The following is a 24807-nucleotide window of genomic DNA, read 5'->3' as shown; positions in this document are numbered from 1 at the left end:
TGGGTGCTAGATATCTAAGCTGCCCTTTCAGAGAGCTAAGGCTTCACTTGCTTAAGTGTAGGTTGTCTAGTGGCATTTGAGATGCTGCGTGGTATCCAGGACACCCAGATGCGGCTGACACGACCTGTGGAAAACCCATGCCCTTCTGCAGCGTAAGCTGGTGGCCAGGCAGGACGTGCAAGGACATCTCAAGTGGCACTAGAAGCTCAGGCAGCTGAATCTCATCCCTAGTAAGTGCAGCTAGGAGCTGCCTGAGGAGCAACACAGCGCAGTAGCCACCAGGTGTCTTCTTCGAGGTGAGCTCAATCATTTCTAGGTTCCACTGTCTAATTACTTAGACGACCACTGTCTTTTAATAGACATTTAAGGCTGAATTCACTTGTCCATACACAGAGGTCTTGTGCCATTCGAGATGCCATAAGAAATCCCAGACACCTGCAGGGAGTTGCTTGGTGTGATGCAAGATGTGCGGAAGACCAGTGTCATCCTGGAAAAGTAGTTGAAGGCCCAACAGGATGCTGCGGTGCACCTCAAAAGGTATTAGGCAGGGTCAGGAGGACTGAACCCACAAAGAATTCATAGAGGTGTGAAATTCTGAAGATTCTTACAGGCCAGAGAGTTACATGACTTTCTTTAGGTGAGATTGCCCAAGGATTCCTGACCCTTTCTGTTCTCCAGCTGCATTTAACTGATCCACAGCACAAAAAAAGAGCGGTAGAGCCCAGAGGGTCTGGCTGCACAGCAGGAATCAGCTTCATAGTTCAAGTTGCTTGAAATTAATTTTTTGTTCTTTTCAGTCAAATTCAGTTCTCAGGCAAAGCTGATAAATCTGAGCCTGGCCAGTCATACATTTAAGACGTCTTAGAAAATTCAAGGGGAAGAGATCAACTAGAATGTGGACTACTAACATTTCAATCCAGATAATGTATGAGCAGCCAGATCTGCCTGCTACACTTACTACAGAGTTAAAAAAATCAGGATGTGAATGATGCAGGAGAAGCTTTGACAAAGCATTTTGCTTCCTGTGTATAATGAATCTTGGATGCGTGTAGTAATGATATACTTTTAGATTTTCCCTTCAAACAAATATAGATGAGCAGGTGGGTGTACTGACTGCACATAGGGGTGATATAGGATGCTTTCAACCAAGAGCAACGCATTTTGCTGCTTTTTCTTTCTTTTTCTAGTGTCAGAATTTGCGGTGTGCATTGCCTGGTGGCAGGTGGAGTGTTCTGAAACAATGTGGTTATAAGCAAACTGAATGTAACCTTTGCTGATTTAGATGATAACTAGACAGTGCCCCTTCAGTACATACATGCATATGATTATGTTAAGTATGAGTTGTCAGGTATATTCACATTGAAACGCCATTTCACGTTCAGTGTAGAAAAGCAATTCATCAGGAAGGTCCTGCTGTACTTCACAGTACAGAGAGTGCATAACCAATATTCCAATATTCTTTAACATAATTAAGAAATAGATACACAGCTAAGCAATTATAATAAAGAAGTAGTTTGCGCACTAATCGTAAAAGTACATTGATTTTTTTTCCACTTAAATGATATTTTATTATCCATTATCAAGTTATTTAGGAGTTCCTTCATTTAAATATTTTAGACTATAATTTTAAATACATTGCTACAATAATAACAAAATACACATGACTAGGAAATAGGATTTAAAACATTCTTTCTAAGCAGAGGGGAAAAAAGCCCACACATTACTAGAAGACTAAACAGGTAATGTATGTAATAGATGTATAAATTGTTTTATAGAGAATTACAGCTCTGTAGTTGCTGTTTTGCAAGCTTAAAACATAAGCTCTTCCATTAGTTTAAATGTCGTAATTGTATAGGTAATTTATTTTGATTATCTGTTAGAGAAATTTGCCTTGGGAGATACTTCAAGTAGGATATTTCAGTACTCTTCATGACTGGAGGCTGAGTTTTGGTCCTTAGTGTGACATCTGAAGAAGTACTCATAAACACAGAGAGAGGCAAAGTCACGGAAAGGTTCACTGCATTGATGGATCAAAGGTAGCTGAAAGCCACATGATGGTCATGAGGGAATTACATAGCTTTGAGATCACAGGGCACAATGCACGGTACCAGCCAGGGAAATGGCAGTGGAGACGTGAGCTGTCATAGCTGTGTTGCCACCAGAGTGTGCAGCACACTCTCCATATCCCGTGGCATGTAGGGCTGCACGCTCCTTCCCTCCGCCACCTTCACTGCTGCTTCATCCAGCCTAAAAAATCTATAGGGGGAAAAAATATTTAAAAGTCATAGTAAAACCAGAAAAAGTGATAATAGAAAACATTCAATAGGATATTGCTTAGGCATTAACATCATGTTTCCTTGATAATTTTCTATTAAAACAATAAGTAATAAAATATTTTCCACTTTAATAAAAGTAACCAACGCAAATGATTCTAGATGAAAAAATAAGAAACAGAAAAGTCACATTGGTGCAATTAAAACATTTAGGAAGGAAATAACATATAGTGTAGAATCTAGAAATCCGACAACCCTTCAGCTTGGATTTTACCTTATTCACTATAATACCCATGTGTACAGAAGCATCCCCAACAGCTAGCGCCACTGCAGCAAGTAACATTTCTTGTCTGTTCGCACCAGTGTCAGCTGACACAATTCTAAATTTAAGAAGCTTATGAGAACATAACATTTCTAAAATTAATCATGCAAAGTATCTCCGTGGCTTGAGATTGCAGCAAGAATCCAATGCAAACTCTGTACTTGGTCTGAGATGGGAAAGAACTGATGAGGTTACTATACCTTTCAGACCACTAGTCTGTGGGTGGAAATGTATGGTGTACATACTCGAACGTCAGCTAATTCTGTTTTCATTATTAAAATTTACACTCTAAAGAAACAAAAAAAAAAAGATTAGACAATAATCACTATTTCTATGAATGCTGCATTAGGTTTTTCGCATTACTTCTGACAAGTCCTTTGTGGTGCTCTAGGGTACACCATGACTGAAAAGAACTAGAATAATCACAGTTATGAACACTGAATGTTTAATTAGCTGAGAAAGGAAAAAGAATAAATGAAAACAAGCAAGAAAAAAACAAAACAATACATAGAGTGGTTATTTCAGCTACAAATCTTCTCAGTGTCATTTTCTGGAGAGCTTTCAGTAGAGACTTCTCCTCCTTCACACACGTAGTGCTTTTTTATATATCACTAAAAATGTTAGAGAAGCAAAGGAAGGTGAATCCTTGGCTAATCTAAAGCATCTATACATTTAGACCCTAAGACCTTGAGCTGTATGTTAGCTACCTAGAGCATGATTTAGATGGAACAGTCCAGACCTGCCTGGCCCAGGCAACTCAAACCTTCTCAGTTTAGGACAGATTATGTGGAAAAACAAGAGCATCCTTCTGTTTAATTTCTTGTGAGGCTTCATTTACATTTGGTACACAGAAACATGAGCAAAAAAATGCACTGTCTTTTGAAAAAAAAACCCACTGATAATAGGAGAGATTGCCTAAGTGCTGCATGACAGCATAGTGGTTAGAGCACACAATTGGGAAATAACGGGATGCACCGCGCACTCTTTACTCCACATGTGCTACGAAACTCTCCCAATACCTTAAGCAAACTTCAGTTAACATAAAGCAAACTCAAGACTTAGTAAGGACTAAAAGCCACAACTGTATTTTGCCAAGGAAGAAGCATCACCAGGGGAAGAAGCATCACTACCTTGTGGACTCCTGCACCCCTTGAGTATTTGTTAAATAAAGCACTGGGGAGTCCCAGAAACAAGAGTTTCCTAAAAGTTTGTTTCTTTATTCCAAAACCTTCACCTTGCTAAAGGCAGTCAGCGTTTATGGAAAAGAAATGGTCTCTGCGTTATTTTTGCGAGTTTAAAAGACGGTAAAAAGATGAAAAGCTCCAAGAGTCAGAGCTGTCACCGGCTTCTCAGGGCTTGTCTCACCCGGTGCAACAGCCCCCCCGCGCCGGGAGGGACCCTCTGCCCCCTCGGACCCTCTGCCCCCTCGCACCCCCCCGCGTCTCTCCAGCGTGGATTCAGCCGCTGCCTGGCCTCTCCCCCGCCCTGCTCCGCCCCGACCCTGCCCCGGCCGCCTCACCGAGCATGTCCGCGCCTCCCCCGCCGGGAGCCGCCGCGGCCGGGCTGGCAGCACGGGGAGGGACCGGCAGCTCGCGCAGGTGAGGCAGCGGGCAGGGCGCGGGTCCCCGCGCAGGCAGCAGCCCGCCCCGACCCCGCTCGCTGAGCCCGGCGCGGAACGGGGTGGGTCGGGCCCCGCTCGGCGATGCTGGGCACCCCCCCGGGCGGAGGAAGGGCCGGCTTCGGGCAGCGGCCGGGCGCCGCGGGGGCCCGTCGGGGGTGGGTGCGAGGCGAGTGTCGAACCTTCCCTGTGCCACGCAGCTGCGAGCCAAGGCGCGCCGGGCGGGGGAGGCTCCGGGGAGCGCCTCTGCAGAGATGGATCTCTGTCATCTCTTTGGAGAGCTCTGTGCCGTTCCTGCTGCTCGCTGTCCTGCCCCGGTCTGTTCGGTTAACACCTGTGGAGCTGTCCCCCGTGGATTCTCCAACTGTTAGCTCTATGTCGTTCTGCTGATACCGTCTCTGCACGCCGCAACTTGCTTTCCTCCAGCTCTCTGCTGTCCAACCTGGGAAGAAAGACACAGGGGAAAGCAATATTCCATCTTGCCAGTGGCATCTTTTGCAGCCTATACGTTCAGCAGAGGTCTTTCTACACCTTGCTTTCACTTTTGCCTTCAAGCGTCCAAAAATTTGAGAGATTATATTTATCAAACAGAAATCCTTAATTACATTTGAATGGTTTAGTGAAGTCCCCAAACTCTGCAACGGAGACTGGACTTACAGTGCAAGGGGAACGGAACGCGCTGGGAGGGAAAAGGGGAGGAGGAAGCTTCATTTCTTCATTCAGAAACTGGATGGAACAACCCTGAGAAAGGAGGAACGGCCGCACTCTTTCCGTGACTTTCTGGAGAAGGTCATGTTCCATTGCAGCCTGAGACACAGGACTGACTCACTCTCCTTGTGTTTCTGAAAAAAAAAAGAATCATTAATCTCTTCTAACTTTTTCTGTTCTTAGGGAAGAGCCCTTTTTGCGCGGTGCTCTTTTAGCCTCTTACCTGCTTTGTGTTTCTACAGTGACCAGGAGCAAAGGGAAAATATTAGATCATGTCGGAGTTCTGGCTAATTTCCGCCCCAGGAGATAAAACAAATCTGCAGGCATGGGAGAGAATGAACACGGTGACGTCTAAATCCAACCTGTCCAGCAACAGCAAATTCCATATTCCCGACTTAAAGGTAAATGAGGAATGGGTTTGTGTATGGGCAATACAGCAGCATTCACCAGGGCTAAAGACTTTTGGGATAAATGTGGGATTTATCTTTTGGGATAGTATGCAGAGAGTAGAAGATTGCAGGTGTGGGATGAGTTGTGTTCAGTCAACTGAAAATTCATCAGTGAGAAAAGAAGTCATTGTGCTTGAAGCTGACCTTCACACTGGAAGGATATATGTATAAGGAGTGAAGGCGAGTGAGATGAGTTAAATAATTAATCTGTTGCCTTCGATGTACCATTTGCTCCCAGTCATGAAAGTCATGCAGCATTGTACAGCTTGGATCGCTAAGGCAAAGGGAGTAGCTAAGTACCTACAATTGTGCCAGTAAGACGGCGGACAGAGCGAACAGTGCTGTAATGCACATTACTCTTTGGGAAATGGATGCCTGTGTATATTCAGCTACATCACCCAGCTTCCTATCATCATATAAATAGGAAGAGTATTAACCCATGATTTTTAAAATATCTTTTCATCATTTAATCCTTATTTTATAAGATCCGTGCCTTATTTTTATTTCGCTTGTGGCTATGAACAATCCAGATATGCTGCATTAAAGTCAATGGAGCTACCACAGATGTAGAACTTGGTTCCTCGGGGAATTGCCATCACCCATCACTTAACGAACCTACACTACAGGATCTGGCTTTAATCCAAAAAGATTGTTAACAGCTATAACTTAAGCTATTCCTATTACAGAGGGATGCAGGTAAAAGGGGAGTGTGGCCTGTTCTCAAGTAATAACCTCCTGAACTGTCACATGAATGTTTCAGACTGGGAATGTTGCTTTTTGCATGTGCACCCCAGATTGATATGATTTTTACCACCTATGGGCCTTACCCAGCTGGTGTTGGTGTGAGTCTGCTAACGTTAAAGGAAATAAAGCATTTGCAGTATCTGAAGATGCAACCAGCTCATTAATATTCTGCTAATTGTTCTATGTAAAATTTGTTTCTTCTCCTTCATAATGTTGAGCTGGCATTACAAGAAAAGGTTCAGCAATATATTGCAATACCATGCGCATGGGATTATGACTGTAACAGAGTCATACAAAAAGCAGATGTTGGTTGTGGAGGAAATGGCTTTGTGAGAGACTTAGTCTTTGGTTATAGTGAAGGACGCAGACAGAGACCCCCTTTTGAATAAGTGCTGCTTCCCTTGGTTCTCTCAGTACATCCAATTTGGTTTTATGGATATTGTGTGCACTTCTAGTCACTATTTTGTCATGTAAAAGACCAGCCTATGCTACTTGATGGTAGGGGAATCAAAACAGGAAGGAAGACACTGACGTGTAGTCTTGAGACTACACATAGTTTTCTTCCTTTGTTGGAAAAGGCTTTTTATGCCCAAGGTCTTGGGTCAAGGAATTGCTACTATTTTCCACTAATTAATTAAAGTTCTGCCAGCAGAAGCCTTAGACAGACTTGTGCATCTTTCACCTACTTCTCATCTTTTGCACAGGTGGGGACACTGGATGCTCTTGTTGGTCTGTCAGATGAGTTGGGAAAACTTGATAGCTTTGCTGAAAGGTAAAATAGATCTTATTTACTACCTACAAATGAGAAACAGACGTTGTTTTTATGGGATGGTATGTCCTTGTGTTCACCTCGGTCTGATTCAGTTCGGCCTGGACTGCAACTGGACTAAAGTGGATAGGCTTTGTTTAACCCTTGTGTTGATTGTCATGGAGCCATCACAAAGAAAGGACCTTTCCTTTAAATTTGGGTGAGTTAAGTCTGTGATAGTTTTGTCTGCACAGCAATCTGAGTGGCAGTGCTAGGGAAGCTGTTTCTTAAAGGGAAACTGCTAAAAATGGTTTGGGTTTTTTTTATGAAGAACATCATACCGCTTCATCCAGAAACTTAAATTAATAAAATGGCATTTGGAGAATATGAAGCCCTCCCTGATGTTATTTTCCCAGAATATTTCTCTTGAGCCTTCTGCCCCTTTTTAGCCAGATACAGGAGTTCTAAGGAATAAATCCTTCTGAATGAAATCTGGAGCTCTCCCTCTCTGACTTTTAAACTCCTTGGAAATCAGAATATTGACTCACATTGTATCAAACCTACTTATGCTAAGACTCCCATGATCTCCTTGCTGATCATTGCCCAGATTGCCTTTTGGGCCAAACTGACCTGGGTGTACAAAGAATAAGTACAGCAAGCTGAGAAAATGCCAAGTTGTAAGACACTTCCTGGCACAAAGTAGACTTTGTTGTTGAGGCAAAGAAACTACAGGCTGCTGGGTTTTGTTTGTTTTTTTGGTTTTGATATTTTTTTGCTCTGGAAGCATACCTCACGTACAGTTGTGGTCTTGGTCACAGAGACATGTGTTAGCGCTGGGGCTTTTTGCCTTTTTTCCCCTAGCCAGTACTGATAAGGATTTGCTTGTCTAAATATGCTTGATACTTTCATAGATTTTGTCTGGCAGTTGCAAACACATGAAGATCGTTGAGTCCAACTCCCTGCTCCTCACAGGACTACCTAAAACTAAACCATATTGGGTTTTTTCAGGATTTTTAGCAGGACAGAGCAACTTAACACTCAATTCATCAAGAAAACCTTCTCCATTGTGACCCTGCCAAAAAATCTGCCCCAAATTCTTTATAACCATGTTCAGGGCTGTGGTTCATACTGCAGAGACTCTTCATGAGGTAGGGATGGGGGCAAATTTGGGGAGAGGCAGTGCCAATACCTGTTCAAATGGAAGGTGTCTCTAGTCAGGGCAGCAGATAGGCAAGCAACTGTGCGATCTGGGTTTGAGGGCTGCCAAAAGTCAGGCAGAACTGATTTTCAGAAGTGCTTAGCTAATTCTCAGCTTTGTGAAGAATTAGGACTTCTGAAAAGCCATCTGTAGGATCCGTGTAAGATCACGGAGGGTAATTTTAAGTGAAATGTTAGTGTGAATTTCCTAGGCCGACTGTCTCCTTCTGTTACCTTTGTCTTAACTAGACAACATGGTGCAGCTCCTTGTTCAGGCTGACTGCCACTTTACTCCACTAATTGGCCCTTTAATACCAGTAATGATACTTACTGTATGACGTGCTATAGGCACCGACCAAAGGGGTCAGCGAGGCCCTTCCACCATAAGCTACTGAGGTAGGGACTCTTCCTATTTGTCCTGTTTGCCTATCCAGGTAGGTAATCAAGAAGGAGCAAAGAGATTTAAAAATAAGGAAAATGTGCTAAAAAATAAGAAAAATGCCTTAGAATAATAGCAGAGAATAACCAACACAGACCAAGTCCCACGAGGACGTACAAAAGCATTTTGCATTAAATAAATGCTCAGGGTTTTGAGTCTAAATTGTGATTCAAGAGTTTAAATGCCAAGCACTCGCACTTCGTTGAAGTACGTGGCATCCAGAGGGTTACAAGCCCGTTCAAATGACCTGAGCATTCAGGTTCCTGCTCCTCTGAAACAGCTACCTGCTGAACTGTTGCTAGATAAACAAAACTGCCAGTAAAGCCAGGCAGCACAAACCTGTCAGCGCTGCCTCCTGCCAGGACAGCAGAGAAGGGGCAGGAGTTTGCAGGATCTATTGTTTCCACATACTTTTATTATTTATTTACACAGGGAGGCGAAGTGTTTTTCCATGTCACCGTGTGGTAGCATGGAGCTCTCTAAAGCTGACGATCCCTTCGGTCACTCTTACCTGGGGGTTCTTCTGAGTCCTCGGTCAGTGGAGCATTCTGCAGTGGCCTCAGATTGCAGGGCTTCTGCTCCCCGCTGTATTTTGGAGACCTAGCTGGTAGCACCCTTTAATGCACAGTATCATTTAGAGAGTGTTAGAGTTTGTGGGTTTTTTGTTGTTTTTTTAAAAGTAATGACATCATTGTAGCAATTTCAGAAGCAAAATGTGAGAGTCTTCCAAGCCATAGTAACAGGCTAAATGGAGTTACTCTCTTTACTTTTTTTAGTTTTTATTACTACTTCTCAAGGCAGTTTAGGTGAAACCCTCTTCTCTTATAATGCATCATTTGAGCATGATATTTGCTCAAGGTGGGATTCATCTCATCTAAAAGCAGAGGTTTAAGGGTTGGATGTGAAAGCTGCTCGCTGTTGGATGTCGCTATAGTCGATGGTGCTCTTCCAGGGGTCTGAATCCTCTCGCTTGCCTCAGACATCAGTGGTGTGCAGGGTGCGTGTTCTGTCTTTGCACGGGGAATGTATTGGATGAGTGAATCCCGCTTGCATTTCACAGGATGCAAGGCAAGGCACAGAGACTAAGCCAGGATTGGAGACTGTTTCTCTGGTATACGTACCGTCTGGCCGTGTCCTGCCTGCAGGGACTCTGGGGCATGTGGGCTGGAAGGCATCCAAGCCTGTCGGATGCACAAAAGCACATACCTGTCCCACCATCTATACCTATAGAGGTATACCTAGAGCTAACTGTCTCCCAGCTGTCAGGTGAGCCCCCAGCTGCACTCAGCAGTAATGAAAGCAGCTCAAGCCCCTTGGAAAAGCTGCTGGTTTATACACTTCCCTGTTGGCTGCTATCTCCATAACGTCCTTAGTCTCCTGCTATACTGTTCTTACTGACTGGGCTGGAGTCCTGTCTTGCTCCAAGTTCCTTTGGGCACCCTGGGCATTGTGAGGGAGATGAAAACCAGCTGTGTCTACAAGCTGAGGATTGTAGAAGTGCTTGGCAAGGTCACAGCTGACACAGGGAACTGCTGTGTGGATCCCTGCACCCTCCCCGCAGCCCGAGTGCGGGCACCACGCAGTGTTCTCCAGCAACGCTCAGCTGGCACTGGCTCCCTAAGTGGCTGCAGCCAGATGGTGGAAAACTGCACAGCCCTAAGGGGGCTGTGAACTAGAGTGCAATGGTGTAGATTTCTCCTACAGGCACTCTGAACTGTGCCTGTCCAGGGTCATGAGAAGAATGGCTTGGGTTGGAAAGGACCTTTGAAGATCATCTAGTTCCAACTCCCCTGCCATGGGCAGGGACACCCTCCACTAGACCAGGTTGCCCAAAGCCCCATCCAACCTGGCCTTGAACACTTCCAGGGATGGGGGCATCCACAGCCTCTCTGGGCAACCTGTTCCAGTGCCTCACCACCCTCATCATAAAGAATTTCTTCCTTGTGTCCAATCTAAAGCTACCTTCTTTCAGTTTAAAACTGTTGCTCTTTGTCCTGTCATTGCAGGTCCTGGTAAAAAGTCTCTCCATCTTTCTTATAAGCCCCCCTTATATATTGACAGGCCACGATAAGGTCTTCTCTTCTCCAGGCTGAATCACCCCAAACAGCAGGAATTCTGACTACTGCATTCGTGGCAGCATCAGCAATCTCAGATTTTTCCTCCCCATCACAGGACCGGAAAACCTTACTAGAGACTGTGAGTTTCTTCACAGGAATGGAGATAGAGGGAATCTTTACCTCTAGGAATTACTGCTTTTAAATGGCCCATATATCAAAGAAAATCCTTTTCTCTGATGCTCTCATGGTCGCTATACCTGGCCTGAAGTCCCTTTCCTGAACTCTTGAAAGCCACAGGATGTCACAGATGGATTGTCCAAACGCTGCAGGTGCCCTTTCAATCTTCAGCTCATCTGCAGCTGCAGTAGCCTCCTTCTGTAAGGAAAGAAAGGGAGGAGCAGCCTGTCGTTACGCTCCGCTCCATGACACCATGCCAGGGATTATGTCAGCTTCATGTCTCTGCCACTGTCATAATCAGGAAGTCATTTTTTAGCTGTTGCTTTTTTTAACAAGGTGTAGTCAACCTGGAATGGTTAGGGAGCTGAAGGCCAAATTCTGTGGATGATTCTGAGTACAGAAGGATACTAGAACAACCAGAAAGGCTCTTGGGCTGTATGAGATAGGTACTTTGACTAGAGCCAGGGGGATCTACTGCTGGAGGGACTTGATGAATCCATTTTTTTAAATAAGCAAAGAGTAAGTAACTGTGTGGAGATGATGTTCTTCAGGAGGGGCTCTGTTCAATTCACTGCTCTGAACTGGGCAGAAGGAGGATTTGAATCTAGTTCTCCCACACCTTAAAGGAGTATCTTGTCCACCGTGCTGAAGAGAGAAAGAGAGAAAGAGTCCCCTCAAGAGAGGAATAAGAAGGAAATGCTCCCTGTCAAACAAGAGAACATTGTTGTTTTTCTCCAAGTACTCTGTAAGAACTTTAACTCAGCAAGCCCTAAGAGTTTATTTAGCATCCCATGGAACAGATTTTCAGCCAGTGTTGTCTGTATGTAGCCTCTTGTTCCTCCACCACTTTTAGAGTTTTAAACATGGGTTTCTTGCCTTCTGGTTTCTGCTATGAGTATCATGAGTGTACAGAAGACTGAATCTTGATCTTCTGGAATTTAGAGCACTGGGGAGATTATATTCTCTTTGTGGAGATCAGTGTATTTAGAAAGACATTTAGTTCTGCAATATGCCATAGGTTGTCTAGCATCATTTGAATTGCAGAGTAACCTGCCTTGCTTCAGAAGTGTTTTGTTTGGGAATCTCCATGTTTATCAGATCATTGTGGCAAATGTTTTACATTCATTTTGTTTCTTCACTAACAAAGCTTCTCTTGTTACACCTAAGCGTAATAAAGAAAATAGCCCAGTACATAGGAGAAGTTATGGAGGACTCAAAAGATAAAGTCCAGGAAAATCTTCTGGCCAATGGAGGTAGGTGCCGTGAATGTGGATATGTTAATGCATTGATGCTGCCCGTGTTTGCTTCGGAACATGAACGTGGAATCGAAACACACACATTAGAAAGGGCAATCATCAGCAACACTTTTTAAGAACATATCTAGCCTGCTCCCATTTTTCTCAAAGTTAGCAGAAGCTTTATCCAGCGTCAACTTTGCTTCCAGGAGAGTGTTCAGTGTCTAGTACTGAACTAGTTTCTAATGCCAGAGCTGAGGAGTGAAAAGAAAAGCAGGAGACATCCTTCTTCACTCCTAAAATGACCTAGCACCTTTCTGTGCCCTGTATGGGCTTGATCTCTTACAGGCAGCTAAATCTCCTTCTGTATGGCGGCATGACTTCTGTCAGTGATCTATTAGTGATTTGCCTTCCCTCCTACAGTGCTGGGGTAGATCACATTGTTAACTGTGGATTTCTGACATCACAGGAGGACGTGTGAGGCAACAGCTCCAAAACATGGAGCCGGGGCTGCATTCACAAGGCCTTGCCAAGGGCCGGAGGATGTGGACGTGCTGCTCCTGTTAGGAGGAACGTCCCTCCAGGGATGTCCTGCCCTGGCTGGCAGCAGCTGTGTAGCAGAGAAGAAGGGCAGGCAGTGATGGCAGGGGCACTTCTGACATGGCGGAGAGCCGTGGGAGCCCACTGCCTTACTGCGTGCACCCTCCCTAAGTAGTGAATATGGTGTTTTTATAACCTCCATGAACTATTTCCCACCTTTATTGTCTAGTATGGTACTCAAGGCCCTAAAGGGAGCCTGTGTCAAGGACAACATTAACATTTAGGAACTGATGGCTCCTAGATCTCTGCGTACTTTGTTAGACAGTGAGTGTGTTTCAGAGCAAATTTCTCCCCAGCTATCCTGGAAAAGTACAGTGAAGTTGGATGTGTTACACATGTTAGTTACAGGCTTGTACTGTCAGACAAATAAACTGACAGTGCACACTCCATCAGCCTTTGCCTGCCTGCAGTGTTGTACTTCTGATCTGTCTGAGTAAAGGATGGGGATGAAATTCTTTTAGAAATGTCTTTCTTGCATGAAACTGATTTTTGATGAAAGCAACTGCTGGACAAGTACAATAATCCCACTTATGTTTCAGGGCTAAAGGATAAAATGAAATGTCTAAAAAGTATGTTGAGGATTGATGATTGTGGTGGTGTTACAAGCATGCGTTGGTGTGTGTTAGTTCTAGAGACAAGTCTTGGTCTGGTTGTAGAGATACAGTGATCAGGTTACGATGGATTTCTCAAGTAACAACCTCGTAGCTTGATCACGATATCCCTATGACTTGAGAAACAACAGGTTTAACTTAATTCCTTTGTTTCCTCTTTTTTTTTATACCATTTTCCTTTCCTATCAGCTCTGCATGTGTTGTAATAGAAGGATGTGGAAATTACTTGTATGTGTTACTAATTTCTGTCCTGTCTGGATTTGGCTATCCAAACAAATCATATAAAGCTAAGACATCAACCTTTCCAAGATTATTGACTGCATCTTAAAAAATTAAGTCAGCTTTAGTATGTGAGGAATCCCCTAACACGTTCCAGTGTCATTCTTCAGCAGCAGCAGCAACTTCGCTGTATAAATTCTTCCTCCTCCCCTTTCTGGTTAGGAAAACGACCCTAAAGTTGAAGACTTCCTCGAGGTCATGAAATCAGAAACAAAATTATAAGGCATGACTTCTTGCTGCATGGTCCCGTTTCAGACTATTAGACCGTCCCAACTCAAATTTTGTTTTAAGTTACACTATGCAAGTTTTCTGATTTTAGCTCAGTTGTGTATATTCCTGACAGCAGTTTGGTCCACTGCCTGATAAAAATGGTGGCTGTGTGTCTAACTTTTGTTTGGCTAGATTTGTACAAAGAAAAATGCAAAGTACCAGAAAATACAGCACTTCTTGTTAAGTGAACACACACACACTACTTTCCAGTGGGCAACAGCTGGAAGCAGCCACATGGAGATGTCTCTCTTATAGAAGGAAAATGTGTTTTTTGTGTAATAAAGGGAATGTTAGTATATCACAACAGCAGGGAATGCTTTCTTGCTTATGACAGAATAAAAAATGTGAAATGTAAGTAAAGCTTTTCTTCAAAGATTCAGACCAAATTCTCTTCCATTTATAGTAATGTTAAACCCAAACGAATTTTAAAATTTGGTAAGGGGTGGAATAACTCCATTCTTTATAATGAGCTCAAAACAAAGCAAAATGGGAAGCGTAACAATTTTGAAGAATTAAGTGTTTTGAAAGTATTTAGCATTGCCTCTTAGAGCTGGGCGAGTAAATCAGAGTTATGAGAGGTTCAGGCTGTGCAGTTCCTGGGCAGCTGTGAGCGCCTTGGGGTAGGCAGGAGGCATCCGTCCTCCGGATGGGAAGCTACGTGAAATCTTTCAGAAGTGACTTGAGAGGTTCCATAAGTGAGGGGTGCCATTCCAGGAGCATCAGGGCGCTTGGACTGCTTGGCATTTTAAGCTCAGTGCTGCTGATGTGCTCACAGTAGTTTGGGCCGTGCCCCAGATCAGGCTGCTTAACTGAACTGCACCAGCGCCAGAGCTGCTCAGGAGCGGACTCGTAAAATGGGCTGAGAACTCATGCTGTGCTTAACTGCCTAACGTTTGGATTCTGCTGAGGTTGAAGGAATGCGAGGATAGAGAGGGCATGTGGAGGTCTTCAGGGAACTTTCATATCTGCTCGGCTATAAATAGGTCGGTGCCTGTCTTTAAAGAGCCCGTGAATACGCTGTTCCTCCGCACAGCCCAGTAATACCAAGCACTTTGCAGATTTCATTCCCATTGAATTTAGCAAAGCCTAAGCAAGAAAGCTTAGAAGAGATGCAGCAGGATGAAATCCTTGTGTCACGTACCCCGTGCTGAAAATACTCCATGAATTTTATTGCTCAAGTATTTTTGACCTCCCTGCCTTCCCCCCTAGAGACCATGAGCGAGCACTGCCGGAGGACTGCGCAGGCAGGAGCTGCGTGATAGCTCTCCCTGCCTTCTGCAGTTTTACCCCCTTTCCGCTCCCTCCCTGTGCAGGAGAATTTGCTGGTTCCCCGTCAGATCTTAGCAGGAAGGGTTGGATCTTTGCCTCGTGACTCCTGCCCACTGGATGTGGTTTTAGAAAGAGGGGAAGAACACCGTCATGCCAGCGCTCTCTGCCTCCCAGGCAGTTTATCCCTTGCTAAGAAGCCTGTTTCCTCCTAACATAAGACTTTCCATGCTTTGGAAATCTAATAGGGTAAACTGACTCTGTTGTGGGGTGAGAGAAGCCCATGGAAAGGATAGCGCTCTCCTGCCAAGGGTATTCGGTATCACACGAGACAGGGTGGTACCCTCAGCCTGGTAGTATGGCAATTACACAACTTTTCACGTTCCTTCTCATGCATCTCGGTTCATAAAGTTTTCCCCATACCCTAGAAGTCCATCCCACAAGAAACTGTGCTCAAACCTCACTGTGGGACTGAATTAACTCTCCGGACAAGGCAGCAAAGAGCACTGAACAGCCCCAGCATGCCCCTCCTTTTACTTGGCACCATGGGCTTGTTTTGCTCCAGAGCAACTTCTCCACGTTTCCCCTCCTGGTCTGGAAGGAAGCCCACCCTGCAGGTGACAGTGCCTCTGGCCTCTTTGTCTAGACGTTGAGCCCCTGCCTGCTGCCTTCCTCTAGCCTCCCTAACCTGCAAGGGCACGGTCCAGCCCCGCTGCTGCTTGTGGCAGGATGTGTGACTTCATCCCATCCCATAAAGTTGTCGGGGTGTGTCTGGCACCCTGAGGGCTCTCAGTGCTCAGGCAAAAAGCTGTCTGATCTCATGAGCTGCTAGAGGAGAATTCCTTATTTGGTACCATAACGTACCAAGCCTTCACGTTTTCTAATGTTAAGGAGCTTTGGTCTTCAGAGTGAAACAGCACGATCCTGTTCTAGGAGCTGGGTGTTATATGTGTCATGTCCCCTCAATTCTGGGAAGAAGCCATGGCTCCCCATAGTCTGAGGGTGCCTTGTTTTGGGGGGCTGCATGCACAGGGCCTTGCTGTGAATTTCTGTTGTTGGATGCTGTGACTAGATTTATCCATTTAGAGAAATACCGTGTGGCTTTGTGTGAGATGGGGATGCAAAGTCAATGAGGAATTCCTCATCGCACCTGAATTGGTTTGACTTCTAGTGAGCGCTTGACTGAATCAGAGAAGTAACATCAGCTACGTGCTTAATATCTTTGATCAAACTCAACAACCCTGAGTATTAATGCTGGTTCTGGGCAAGTATTTTTCTGATAGCTCTTGCTGGGATTACATTCAGGCATATTGCAATAATCAAGATTGAGGTATGTTACATGAGGCTATTTCTGCTCTGAAGAATGGTTGTGCATTGCTGTGTCCTGCTGGTACAGCTAATTTTACAGTAATGCTTGTTCTATACTGTTAGGTTTAATGCAGAAAAGATTTCTGGTTCAACTTCTAAGTTTGAGGATGTTTAGAAAGATCATTAGATTGGGCATATGATCTGTACGGATTTCATCTAGATTAGACTGCTATGAGGATTCAGAAGTGGACTTCTGGTTCACTCCCATCTCTAATGTTAATCAAAGTTATGCCTAGGCTGTAGCTGGGGACTACTACCCAAACTTTGCCATCTGGTAAGCTGTCTGCTTTAATGCATCTCTTTCTGTTTTCAGTTGATCTAATTAGCTACCTGACACGGTTTGAGTGGGACATGGCCAAATATCCCATCAAGCAGCCACTGAAGAATATATCAGAAGCATTAGCAAAGGTAAATTGTACTCCAAATTTTAAGAAGAGTTCAGCATGGGGAAGCACGTCTTTTGGCAGTTTTTGGTCCCTCCTCTCACGGCGGTCAGTGAGAGCTTTGCCTTTGGTTTGGGCAGAACAGGCTCAGAAGCACATGCTTGGTACTGAAGCAGGTGATATTTTAATTTCTACTGTAATAATAATGATGCATATATTTAAACCTGTCCAGTCTGTAAGTATATGGCACTTTATCTGATTTACTAGAGTACACTGGCATGGTTTCTGCACTTAATCCCCTTCGTTGTAATATTTTATTGTTTTTATAGACTGCCACATTATTCTCCATTTTGGAGTTCTTTTGTGAAATCGTTGGTCTGACATTAAACACATTGCAGGTTGGATGAATTATTTACACTGTCAGTCCATTCAGGAAGGTGTGATGTGTTGTTCAATACAGATAACAAATGGAACCGTGAACTTGCTCCTTAGGTACAGTGAACACACCCAGCAAGAGCTAACTGAATCCGACTTTGTGCAGAGGCCTTTGCACGGGAGCTCTGACACGGCTCTGACAGCTGTGTCCTTGCCTTAAGGTGCAGAGGTAGCTGGAGGGGAGTGAGGACAACACCTCCAGCACTGAGTTGTCTCACTTTTTTTTTTTTTTTTACTTTGTTTTAGCAAGTGACTCAAATAGAAACAGACCTAAAGACCCGATCGGCTGCGTACAACAACATTAAAGGGAATTTGCAAAACCTGGAGAAAAAAACTGTGTAAGTATAGTACGTGCCTGTTCGCATCTGGAACGGTGCATGGCTGAACTGAGGGCAGTGCATGCTCATACCCATTGCTGTGCTGTGGACTGTGGGTGTTGTGGTGGGGACAAATTCTTCTGGCTTTGGGGCATGCTGAGCATCTACAGACTAAGCAAAAGCTGGGGAGGGAGCTGGTGTGATGAGCATGTCTCAAAAATCAGCTCGGGGAGACTACAGTTCCTAATAGGATTTTATTGGCAGCGTGAGCAGTCTTGGAAAGAGTAAAAACCAAATGCGCTGTACTGTTCTCATGAGATTTCCAGGAGTCAGAAATTAGATCAGCTGGGTCAACCAGTGGATCCCTTTCCAAGACAGAGCTGTTTCCTATGGGAGCTCGGCAAATGCTGTTCAGAAATTCAGCTTTGCAGTATTCCAGGCAAAGTCATCTATTCTCGTTCCCCACTGTGCCTACCTCACCAGCATCCCGCTTACATTTTTCTTTTCTTCGTTTCATTGCGTTAGTCCAGGTAATGCTCTGTCAGGGCTTCCCAAATGTTCTCTCTCCTCTCTTCAACTTCTTATGCTCTCTACCTATGTCAATGCTGATATCTGGATTTTCTGCAGAGTACCACTGAGGAGAACACTAAATTCCCGTAAGTAGTACTTTTAGAGCAACCTAGAGGATGCTGTGCAAGCCCTCGCCCAACACATGCTCATATGTGCCACTCTTACCCAGGGCCCTTGCTCTGGGCACAGGACACAGGTAGGTAGGTCCTCGCTTCACTGGCACTGAAGCCAGCCAGGCGGGCAGCCTGCCGAGAGACCAGCCCCTACCCAAGGAAGATGGGCTCACAGGGGCTCAAACCGAACTCCAGGGTGGCTGGAATTTTGTTCTGAATGTGGAACTACAATGAGCATGCCTGGCACCAACTCTGCTGAATCCAACCAGAAACCATAGGAAAAAATACTTCCAGGTGGTGGTTCAGGATGACTTTGTAAAAAAAAAAAAAGCTATCCCTCATGGAGACCTGCTCAACCTGGGGACTGCAGTGCCCATGAGGGTCAGCAGAGCCGTATGGCAGTTACGTCTTCCCCTCTCTCTCCTGAGTTCCTGTGTCCATGCCTCACCACCAGCCAGCACCACTGGCCTGTGCTTCCAGCTCAACATAGATGGTGTTAAGACACATTTGTGTCAGGCTGTGTGCATGTGGATAATCATGGATGGCAGGACAAGGGGACATTAGGTCCCATTTCCCTTTTCTTGGCACCATTTGTGTTCCCAGCCCAGTCCTGCAGCATCTCTCCAGCTCCCACATCAGCTTTAATCACCTGGAGAGAGGCAGAAGTTCTGTGTGGGGAACATGAGCAGTGCCAGTCCTTCAGCAAGGTATGAGGGAGAAGAATAGAGACCTTGTGGTCCACACCTATCTTCCTCTCACTGTCCACCTTTAAATGCTGGCATCTCTGGTGTCTACCAGTGCCAGCTAGCTTGGGTTGAACAAACATCAAATGTTACTGGCCAGTTAATTAATGTTTAGACTGGCACAGTGAATCTCAAACCAAAAACTACTGGTTCTTCTTCTTCACTCCTGCCCAGTGACGGGGAGGCAGCTGCTCTCATTCCACACACACTTAGTGCCTACCAGCCATGCCCAGCCAGCCACAGCCACCCGCACTTACTAGGTGTGCAGCACCAGTGGGACTTAATGTGATCAAGTGGGCTTAGGCTGTGAAGAGACCCAGTCCTGCAGGTCCCACCTGCACACGAGACTGCTGCTCCCACTGTCCTTCAGCTGTGCTTGTCCACGGCAGTCCCAGCATGCCAGGGTTGTTCTGATGGCTTAGGTCCATACAACATTGCTTACTCTGACTGAAGTGTGGTCACACAGGCAGCTCAACAGGCAAGCAGATGCCTCCCACAAGATGCCCAGTGACTGGGAGTGAGGTGGTGACTTCAGATGTGCTCTTTGCAAGCATCTATGCCCTTATTGTAGAAACAATAGCAGAAGAATGGTGTAATTTCACCTAAAGGATGTAAACTAGCCTAGTGCTTGTCACCAATATTCTGCCATTAGTATTAGTTGCAGTAAAAATAACTAAATGGTCATTTTAGAAGTGTAGACGTGTCCTTTAGCCACCTCCTTCCTGGCCACCTTCTACCCCCATATACACTGTTACCAGTTACACCCACAGCACAATACCTCCAGTGTGCTCCCGCTGGGTTCCTGCTAATGTTATTTTTTCTTTGTCTTCTTCACCGTAGGGGAAATCTGCTGACTCGGACCCTAGCAGACATTGTGCATAAAGAAGACTTTGTTCTGAATTCCGAGTATCTTATCACGCTGCTCGTCGTGGTGCCAAAGTAAGGCAATAGCGTGTGCGGACGCGCTCAATGCGGCATTGAGTTTCAGGCTGAAGCACCGGATTCAGGCGATGCTGGGTCAGGTTGGGGCAGCTCACCAGTGCCGTGGCTGGGGCACCGGTGGAGCTGTTAGCAAAGAGCAGTTGCTGCCAAGGGTGGTGCTGGCATGAAAGAAAGAGACAAAGACTGCTCCGAACACAGAGCAGGACAGAATCGGGATGTAGGTTTTTAATGGTTACAGAGTGCGTTCTCAAAGAGTCTTCTGGTAGGAATAGTATGAGTTAAAAAAGAGAAAAACAGATTCTTACTGGAGCTTAGCCACTTTATGAAAGGAATTAGACCTGTCAAACTCACTAGGCCTCTGCTGGCCGTGCATCCGTGGCCACATATAGCCATGTATATGGCCATGTATAGCCATGTAAGTCCCTGCATGTAGGATGACTGTCATCACCATCAGTTGTGAAGTTACACAATGTCCTCAGAAGCCCACACAAAACTTTTCATCTCTGGATAGCCCTGCCCCAACACACACACACACATACAGTACCATCATTTTTCTGTCAGTGAAAACCATGTTACGAAAAGCTATCTGAGGTAAGTTTGTTGAGTTTATTATCTGCACATTCTTTCAGATTCCCCCTATAAACAGACTCCTTGCTTTGCAAACTCTTACTGTCCCCTTGGCCCCTTTCTCCCGGTGCTGGCACTTGCCGTGTTTGCAGTGTAGCACCAGACCAGATTGCACATAGCAGACGGACCACACCTACCCATGGACCAGGGCAGCTCATGCAGGGGTCCTGGACCATGGGACGCTGTGTTGCAGCCTGGAAATACATGCCAAAAGCCACATTCTTCCCACCATCAGGTTCTTGCTCTGGGCCCTTCCTCATGCCAAGACCCAAAGTGAGGATTGAGGGTGCAGTGTTGGGGGAAACATCTCCCTAGCTGGTGACTAGGAGAGGAAAGCATAGGAGAGACAATAAATCTTAATCACATAACCCAGCACAAAGAGCTCCAACCCTTCTACCCTAAGCCATTAGCTTAATTAACTATGTTTATCAACACATTTGCTTTCTACTATATAGTATTTATTTACTGTGCTATGTTTTGTGTTGCTCAAAGGTCAAGCTATGTACAGTGGCAGAAGACCTATGAATCCCTCTCCGATATGGTAGTGCCTCGCTCTACCAAGTAAGTGAAATTCCAGATTAAGGTCCCTGTTTGTTTTGGAGATCCCTGCCACATTGCAGCCCCTCAAATTGCTGGATCCTGGAAAGAATCTCTTGTCTAATGCATGGGCTCCATGTTAACATAAACATTTATCCAATCTCATTCTCAACTGAAATCAGAAATGACTCTGTTGAAGGGAAGTGCAGATGAAAAAAAAAAACCATCACTGTTTTTTTACAGTTAGCTTGTTGTTCCCTTTTCCAGTAATCTAGTTCTTTCTACTTTCAATTATGGCCTTTGCTTTTTTATGTAAAACAGACAAACAATTTGTTACAGTAATCCAGGCATAATTCAGACACATGCAATCACATACAACTTCATGGAAGCTACTTTTTACAAAGATCAAACACTATTTTTGCATCTTTCATTGCTTCCTGCTGTAGAATAGGATAATTCAGTATACCATCGTTTGCATTAGCAAATGCTGTATTAACTTCTCCTTCCACCGGGAGTAAAAAATCCTTCCTAGGAATTAAATACTCCACTGCTCAGCTCACGCAGACCATGAAGTCCAATCCAGGGCACCAGAGGTGACAGTGCTATCATCAGAAATGGAAGAAGTGGAAAGCACAGGGAAAGAAGAAAGCTATGTGCTACTGCCTGTCTCAAACACACAAGTGCATGGGAAGTGGGGGAACGTTACCAGGAAACATTGAAAATCAGGCAGGCAGAATGTGTGTGTGCTACGATGGGTTCAGGAACTTAACTCGGGAGTTTTCCACTGGAGGTAGCATGGCCAATGCTAGTAAAGTATTCCTTGTTTCAGTTCTTGAAAAGCAGGGTGTTGTTCAGTATCATAAATGAAAAATAGCAAAAAAACGCCCCAAACCTGCAAGAGGAAGGTAATAAGGCATGAGGGGTTGCCATATCAAATCACAGCAGTGGATTTCCCTCCCACAGAATGATTGCTGAGGATGCAGAGGGAGGACTCTTCACAGTGACCCTATTTAGAAAAGTGATGGACGACTTCAAGGCTAAAGCCAGGGAGAACAGGTAAGAAGCACCGCGTGCTTGGCAGAGCAGGCTAGCAAGCAGATGGTGAGGATAAGGTGAGGCTTGTTCTGCATGCAGTGCAGCTGAATCCCATCACTTTTTTAGGACTTCTTTACTGTTTGGGCTGCTGCTGGCCCTAAAGCCATGGAGAAGGCAGGGTGGGAAGGAGCTGTGGCAGCAGACACAGTCATCCTGTTCTCAAGTGCCAAACTACAGATCCTGGAATTGTCCTTCCTGCTCTCGTGCTACTGACAGCACGAAGCTTGCTTTCTGGGAGCGACTCCAACTCCCACCTTCCACATACTTTAACTGGTTAAATGGTTAGCAACTTCCAAATATCCCATACCTGCTTCTCCAGAGGAAAAAAAATGAGTATGCATATTGCTTGGACTATGGCTTGTGAGAGCAAATGTCATTCAATTGTAGGTTCATGGTTCGAGAATTTTATTTTGATGAGAAAGAACTGAAATGTGAAAAGGAAGAGCTGATGAAATTAGCTTCTGATAAGAAACAACAATATGTAAGTAGCACATCAAGTTGACGGCCCACGTAATGACAGCTGTTGCTACTGGCATGCCTAAGCTCCTCTCACTCAGAAATGGCTTTATGGTTGCAACAGAGTCCTGTGAGCTCCATTTAGCCCAGAAAACCGAGGCTTGGGATACATAAGACGATTTGCCCAAGGTCAGTTGAGTTTCTGATAAACTGGGAGCCACTAGCAGACTGCCTGAGGAGTATCAGGCAGAAGATGATCGAAGGGCTGGAGCACCTCTCCTATGAGGACAGGCTGAGAGAGGTGGGGTTGTTCAGCCTGGAGAAGAGAAGGCTCCGAGGAGACCTTATAGCAGCCTTCCAGTACCTAAAGGGGCCTACAGGAAAGATGGTGAGGGACTGTTTATCAGGGAGTGACAGGACAAGGGGTAATGGGTTTAAACTAAAAGAGCGTAGATTTAGATTAGATGTTAGAAAGAAATTCTTCCCTGTGAGGGTGGTGAGACACAGGAATGAGTTACCCAGAGCGGTTGTGGATGCCCCATCTCTGGAGGTGTTCAAGGCCAGGTTGGATGGGGCTTTGGGCAACGTGGTCTAGTGGAGGGTGTCCCTGCCCATGGCAGGGGGCTTGGAACTAGATTATCTTTAAGGTCCCTTCCAACCCAAACCATTCTATGATTCTATCTTAGCAGCCCTTGATGGCTCACTCACGTTAGCTGTGGAGCCACCTCACGTGGTGAGGGGATCACAATACTGCCGCATCTGTTCTCACAGGGCCCATTACTGCGCTGGCTGAAAGTGAACTTCAGTGAAGCATTTGTGGCTTGGATTCACATGAAAGCCTTAAGAGTTTTTGTTGAATCTGTTCTGAGGTAAGTGGATAAACATTCAGTGCCAGCAGAGATTCCTGTAGAAGTCAAAATGTACAGCAGTTCCTTCATGGGAGGGAACATCCCCTACATGCTCCAGCAGCTCACAGGAGACAATACAGATGACCACAAAAAAGGTGATGTACAAAGTTGATGAAAAACAGTTCTTTGGGGGTACTTACAGGGAAGCAGAAAACAGAAAGACACTAGTTGACATTTGGCTTCAAAAAGAAGATGCTTTCAGATAAAGCAGCAGCACACCACCACTGCAATTGTTTCTGCAACTCACATGCAGCTAGCGTGCCAGGAGACTGATGAGGGAGAAGGGCAGGAGTGAAAAGGTGTGCCCCTTCCCAGCAGGTGACCGTGCGCATTGTTGTGTTCAAGGTATGGCCTCCCAGTGAATTTCCAAGCAATGCTGCTGCAGCCAAACAGGAAGTCTGTAAAACGCCTGAGAGACGTCCTAAACGTGGTCTTCAAACACCTGGATGAAGTTGCAGCAGCAAGTATAATGGATGTATGTATGTGAACCATGACTGCACAGGCTGCAGTTTGTCTTGGTTTAGCCAAATGAACACTGTCACAGTCCAGGGCTCAGAGCAAACAACTCCTCACACCTTGCAGTGCTAGGGGGGTTGGACTAGATGATCTCTAGAGGTCCCTTCCAACTCCTACCAATCTGTGAATCCCTGGCTGCAGCTCTAATCCCTGGATTAGGGTGACAGGTAGGCTCAGATTATGATGGAGATGCATAGAGATTGCTTACATTTTCTGTTGAAGCATCTGATGTTTACAGCTACTGGACTGAAACAGGTCTGGTCAATTATGTCAGTTCCTCGACATAGAAAGCTTCAAGTCTTCTATAAATATTCAGATCAACACACGCAAGAAAAATGAATTCAGAATAAACGTCAGGACTGACACCTCCATCCCTGTAAAAGGTTGTCATTGACTGAATACCTCAACCTAGGCCTTCAGCAAGCAGCAGTACTTGCTTTCTCCCTCCCCATATCTTAAGCGCACAAATGATTTGGGATAAATCAGTAAGCATTAAAACAGCCTAAAAGCAGCAAGCATAAGATTCCCAGTGCTTGAAGGGAGGAGAAAGTTAATTGCTTTCGAGCTGAAGCACACAAAAATGCTCCATGTTCATAAAGTTGCAGCTGAGCATGAATACTCAATGCCAACTGCAAGAGGCAGCCTGAAAACACCAGGCAAACACCAGATCCTCACTGGTAAATTCCTCATCTTAAGCACAGCAAATACAAAACTCCATTCCACCCCTGGAACACAAACACAAAAGCAATCCACTGTAGCTTGGAACTGTGCAACAGTTTGTTTACTGGTACTAAAGTCATACTG

At 45.1% G+C, this 24807-nt stretch overlaps 1 protein-coding gene and 1 long non-coding RNA gene across 4 annotated transcripts in view; one reads left to right on the top strand and one right to left on the bottom strand.

The window, feature by feature from the left end:
* Positions 1-2059: 2059 nt before the first annotated feature.
* On the bottom strand, positions 2060-4240 carry LOC129204868 (uncharacterized). Its single transcript, XR_008576519.1, has 3 exons — positions 4115-4240; positions 2796-2883; positions 2060-2256 (listed from the first exon to the last, which is right to left on the bottom strand). It is a non-coding gene; the product is annotated as an uncharacterized LOC129204868 (long non-coding RNA).
* The window catches only part of ATP6V1C2 (ATPase H+ transporting V1 subunit C2), a 21122-nt gene continuing 405 nt past the window's right edge, over positions 4091-24807 (top strand). The window contains exons 1-12 of one of the 3 annotated variants that reach the window (XM_054821586.1): positions 4091-4193; positions 5164-5322; positions 6819-6886; positions 11900-11985; positions 16675-16769; positions 17426-17517; positions 19763-19861; positions 20984-21052; positions 21992-22084; positions 22511-22604; positions 23351-23448; positions 23833-23962. In XM_054821586.1, coding sequence (XP_054677561.1) covers positions 5194-5322; positions 6819-6886; positions 11900-11985; positions 16675-16769; positions 17426-17517; positions 19763-19861; positions 20984-21052; positions 21992-22084; positions 22511-22604; positions 23351-23448; positions 23833-23962 — 1053 coding nt within the window. In that variant the 5' untranslated portion in view covers positions 4091-4193; positions 5164-5193. Of the gene's footprint in view, positions 4194-4618; positions 4733-4946; positions 5003-5163; positions 5323-6818; positions 6887-11899; positions 11986-16674; positions 16770-17425; positions 17518-19762; positions 19862-20983; positions 21053-21991; positions 22085-22510; positions 22605-23350; positions 23449-23832; positions 23963-24807 lie in introns of those variants that run through there. The other 2 variants (XM_054821589.1, XM_054821587.1) reach the window with 2 other exon arrangements.

This window comes from Grus americana, chromosome 3 (assembly GCF_028858705.1).
Source record: "Grus americana isolate bGruAme1 chromosome 3, bGruAme1.mat, whole genome shotgun sequence".
In the NCBI taxonomy this organism is placed as follows: Eukaryota; Metazoa; Chordata; class Aves; order Gruiformes; family Gruidae; genus Grus; species Grus americana.
The sequence above is the reverse complement of the archived record's forward strand: the minus strand, read 5'-3'. Positions and strand labels throughout refer to the sequence as shown.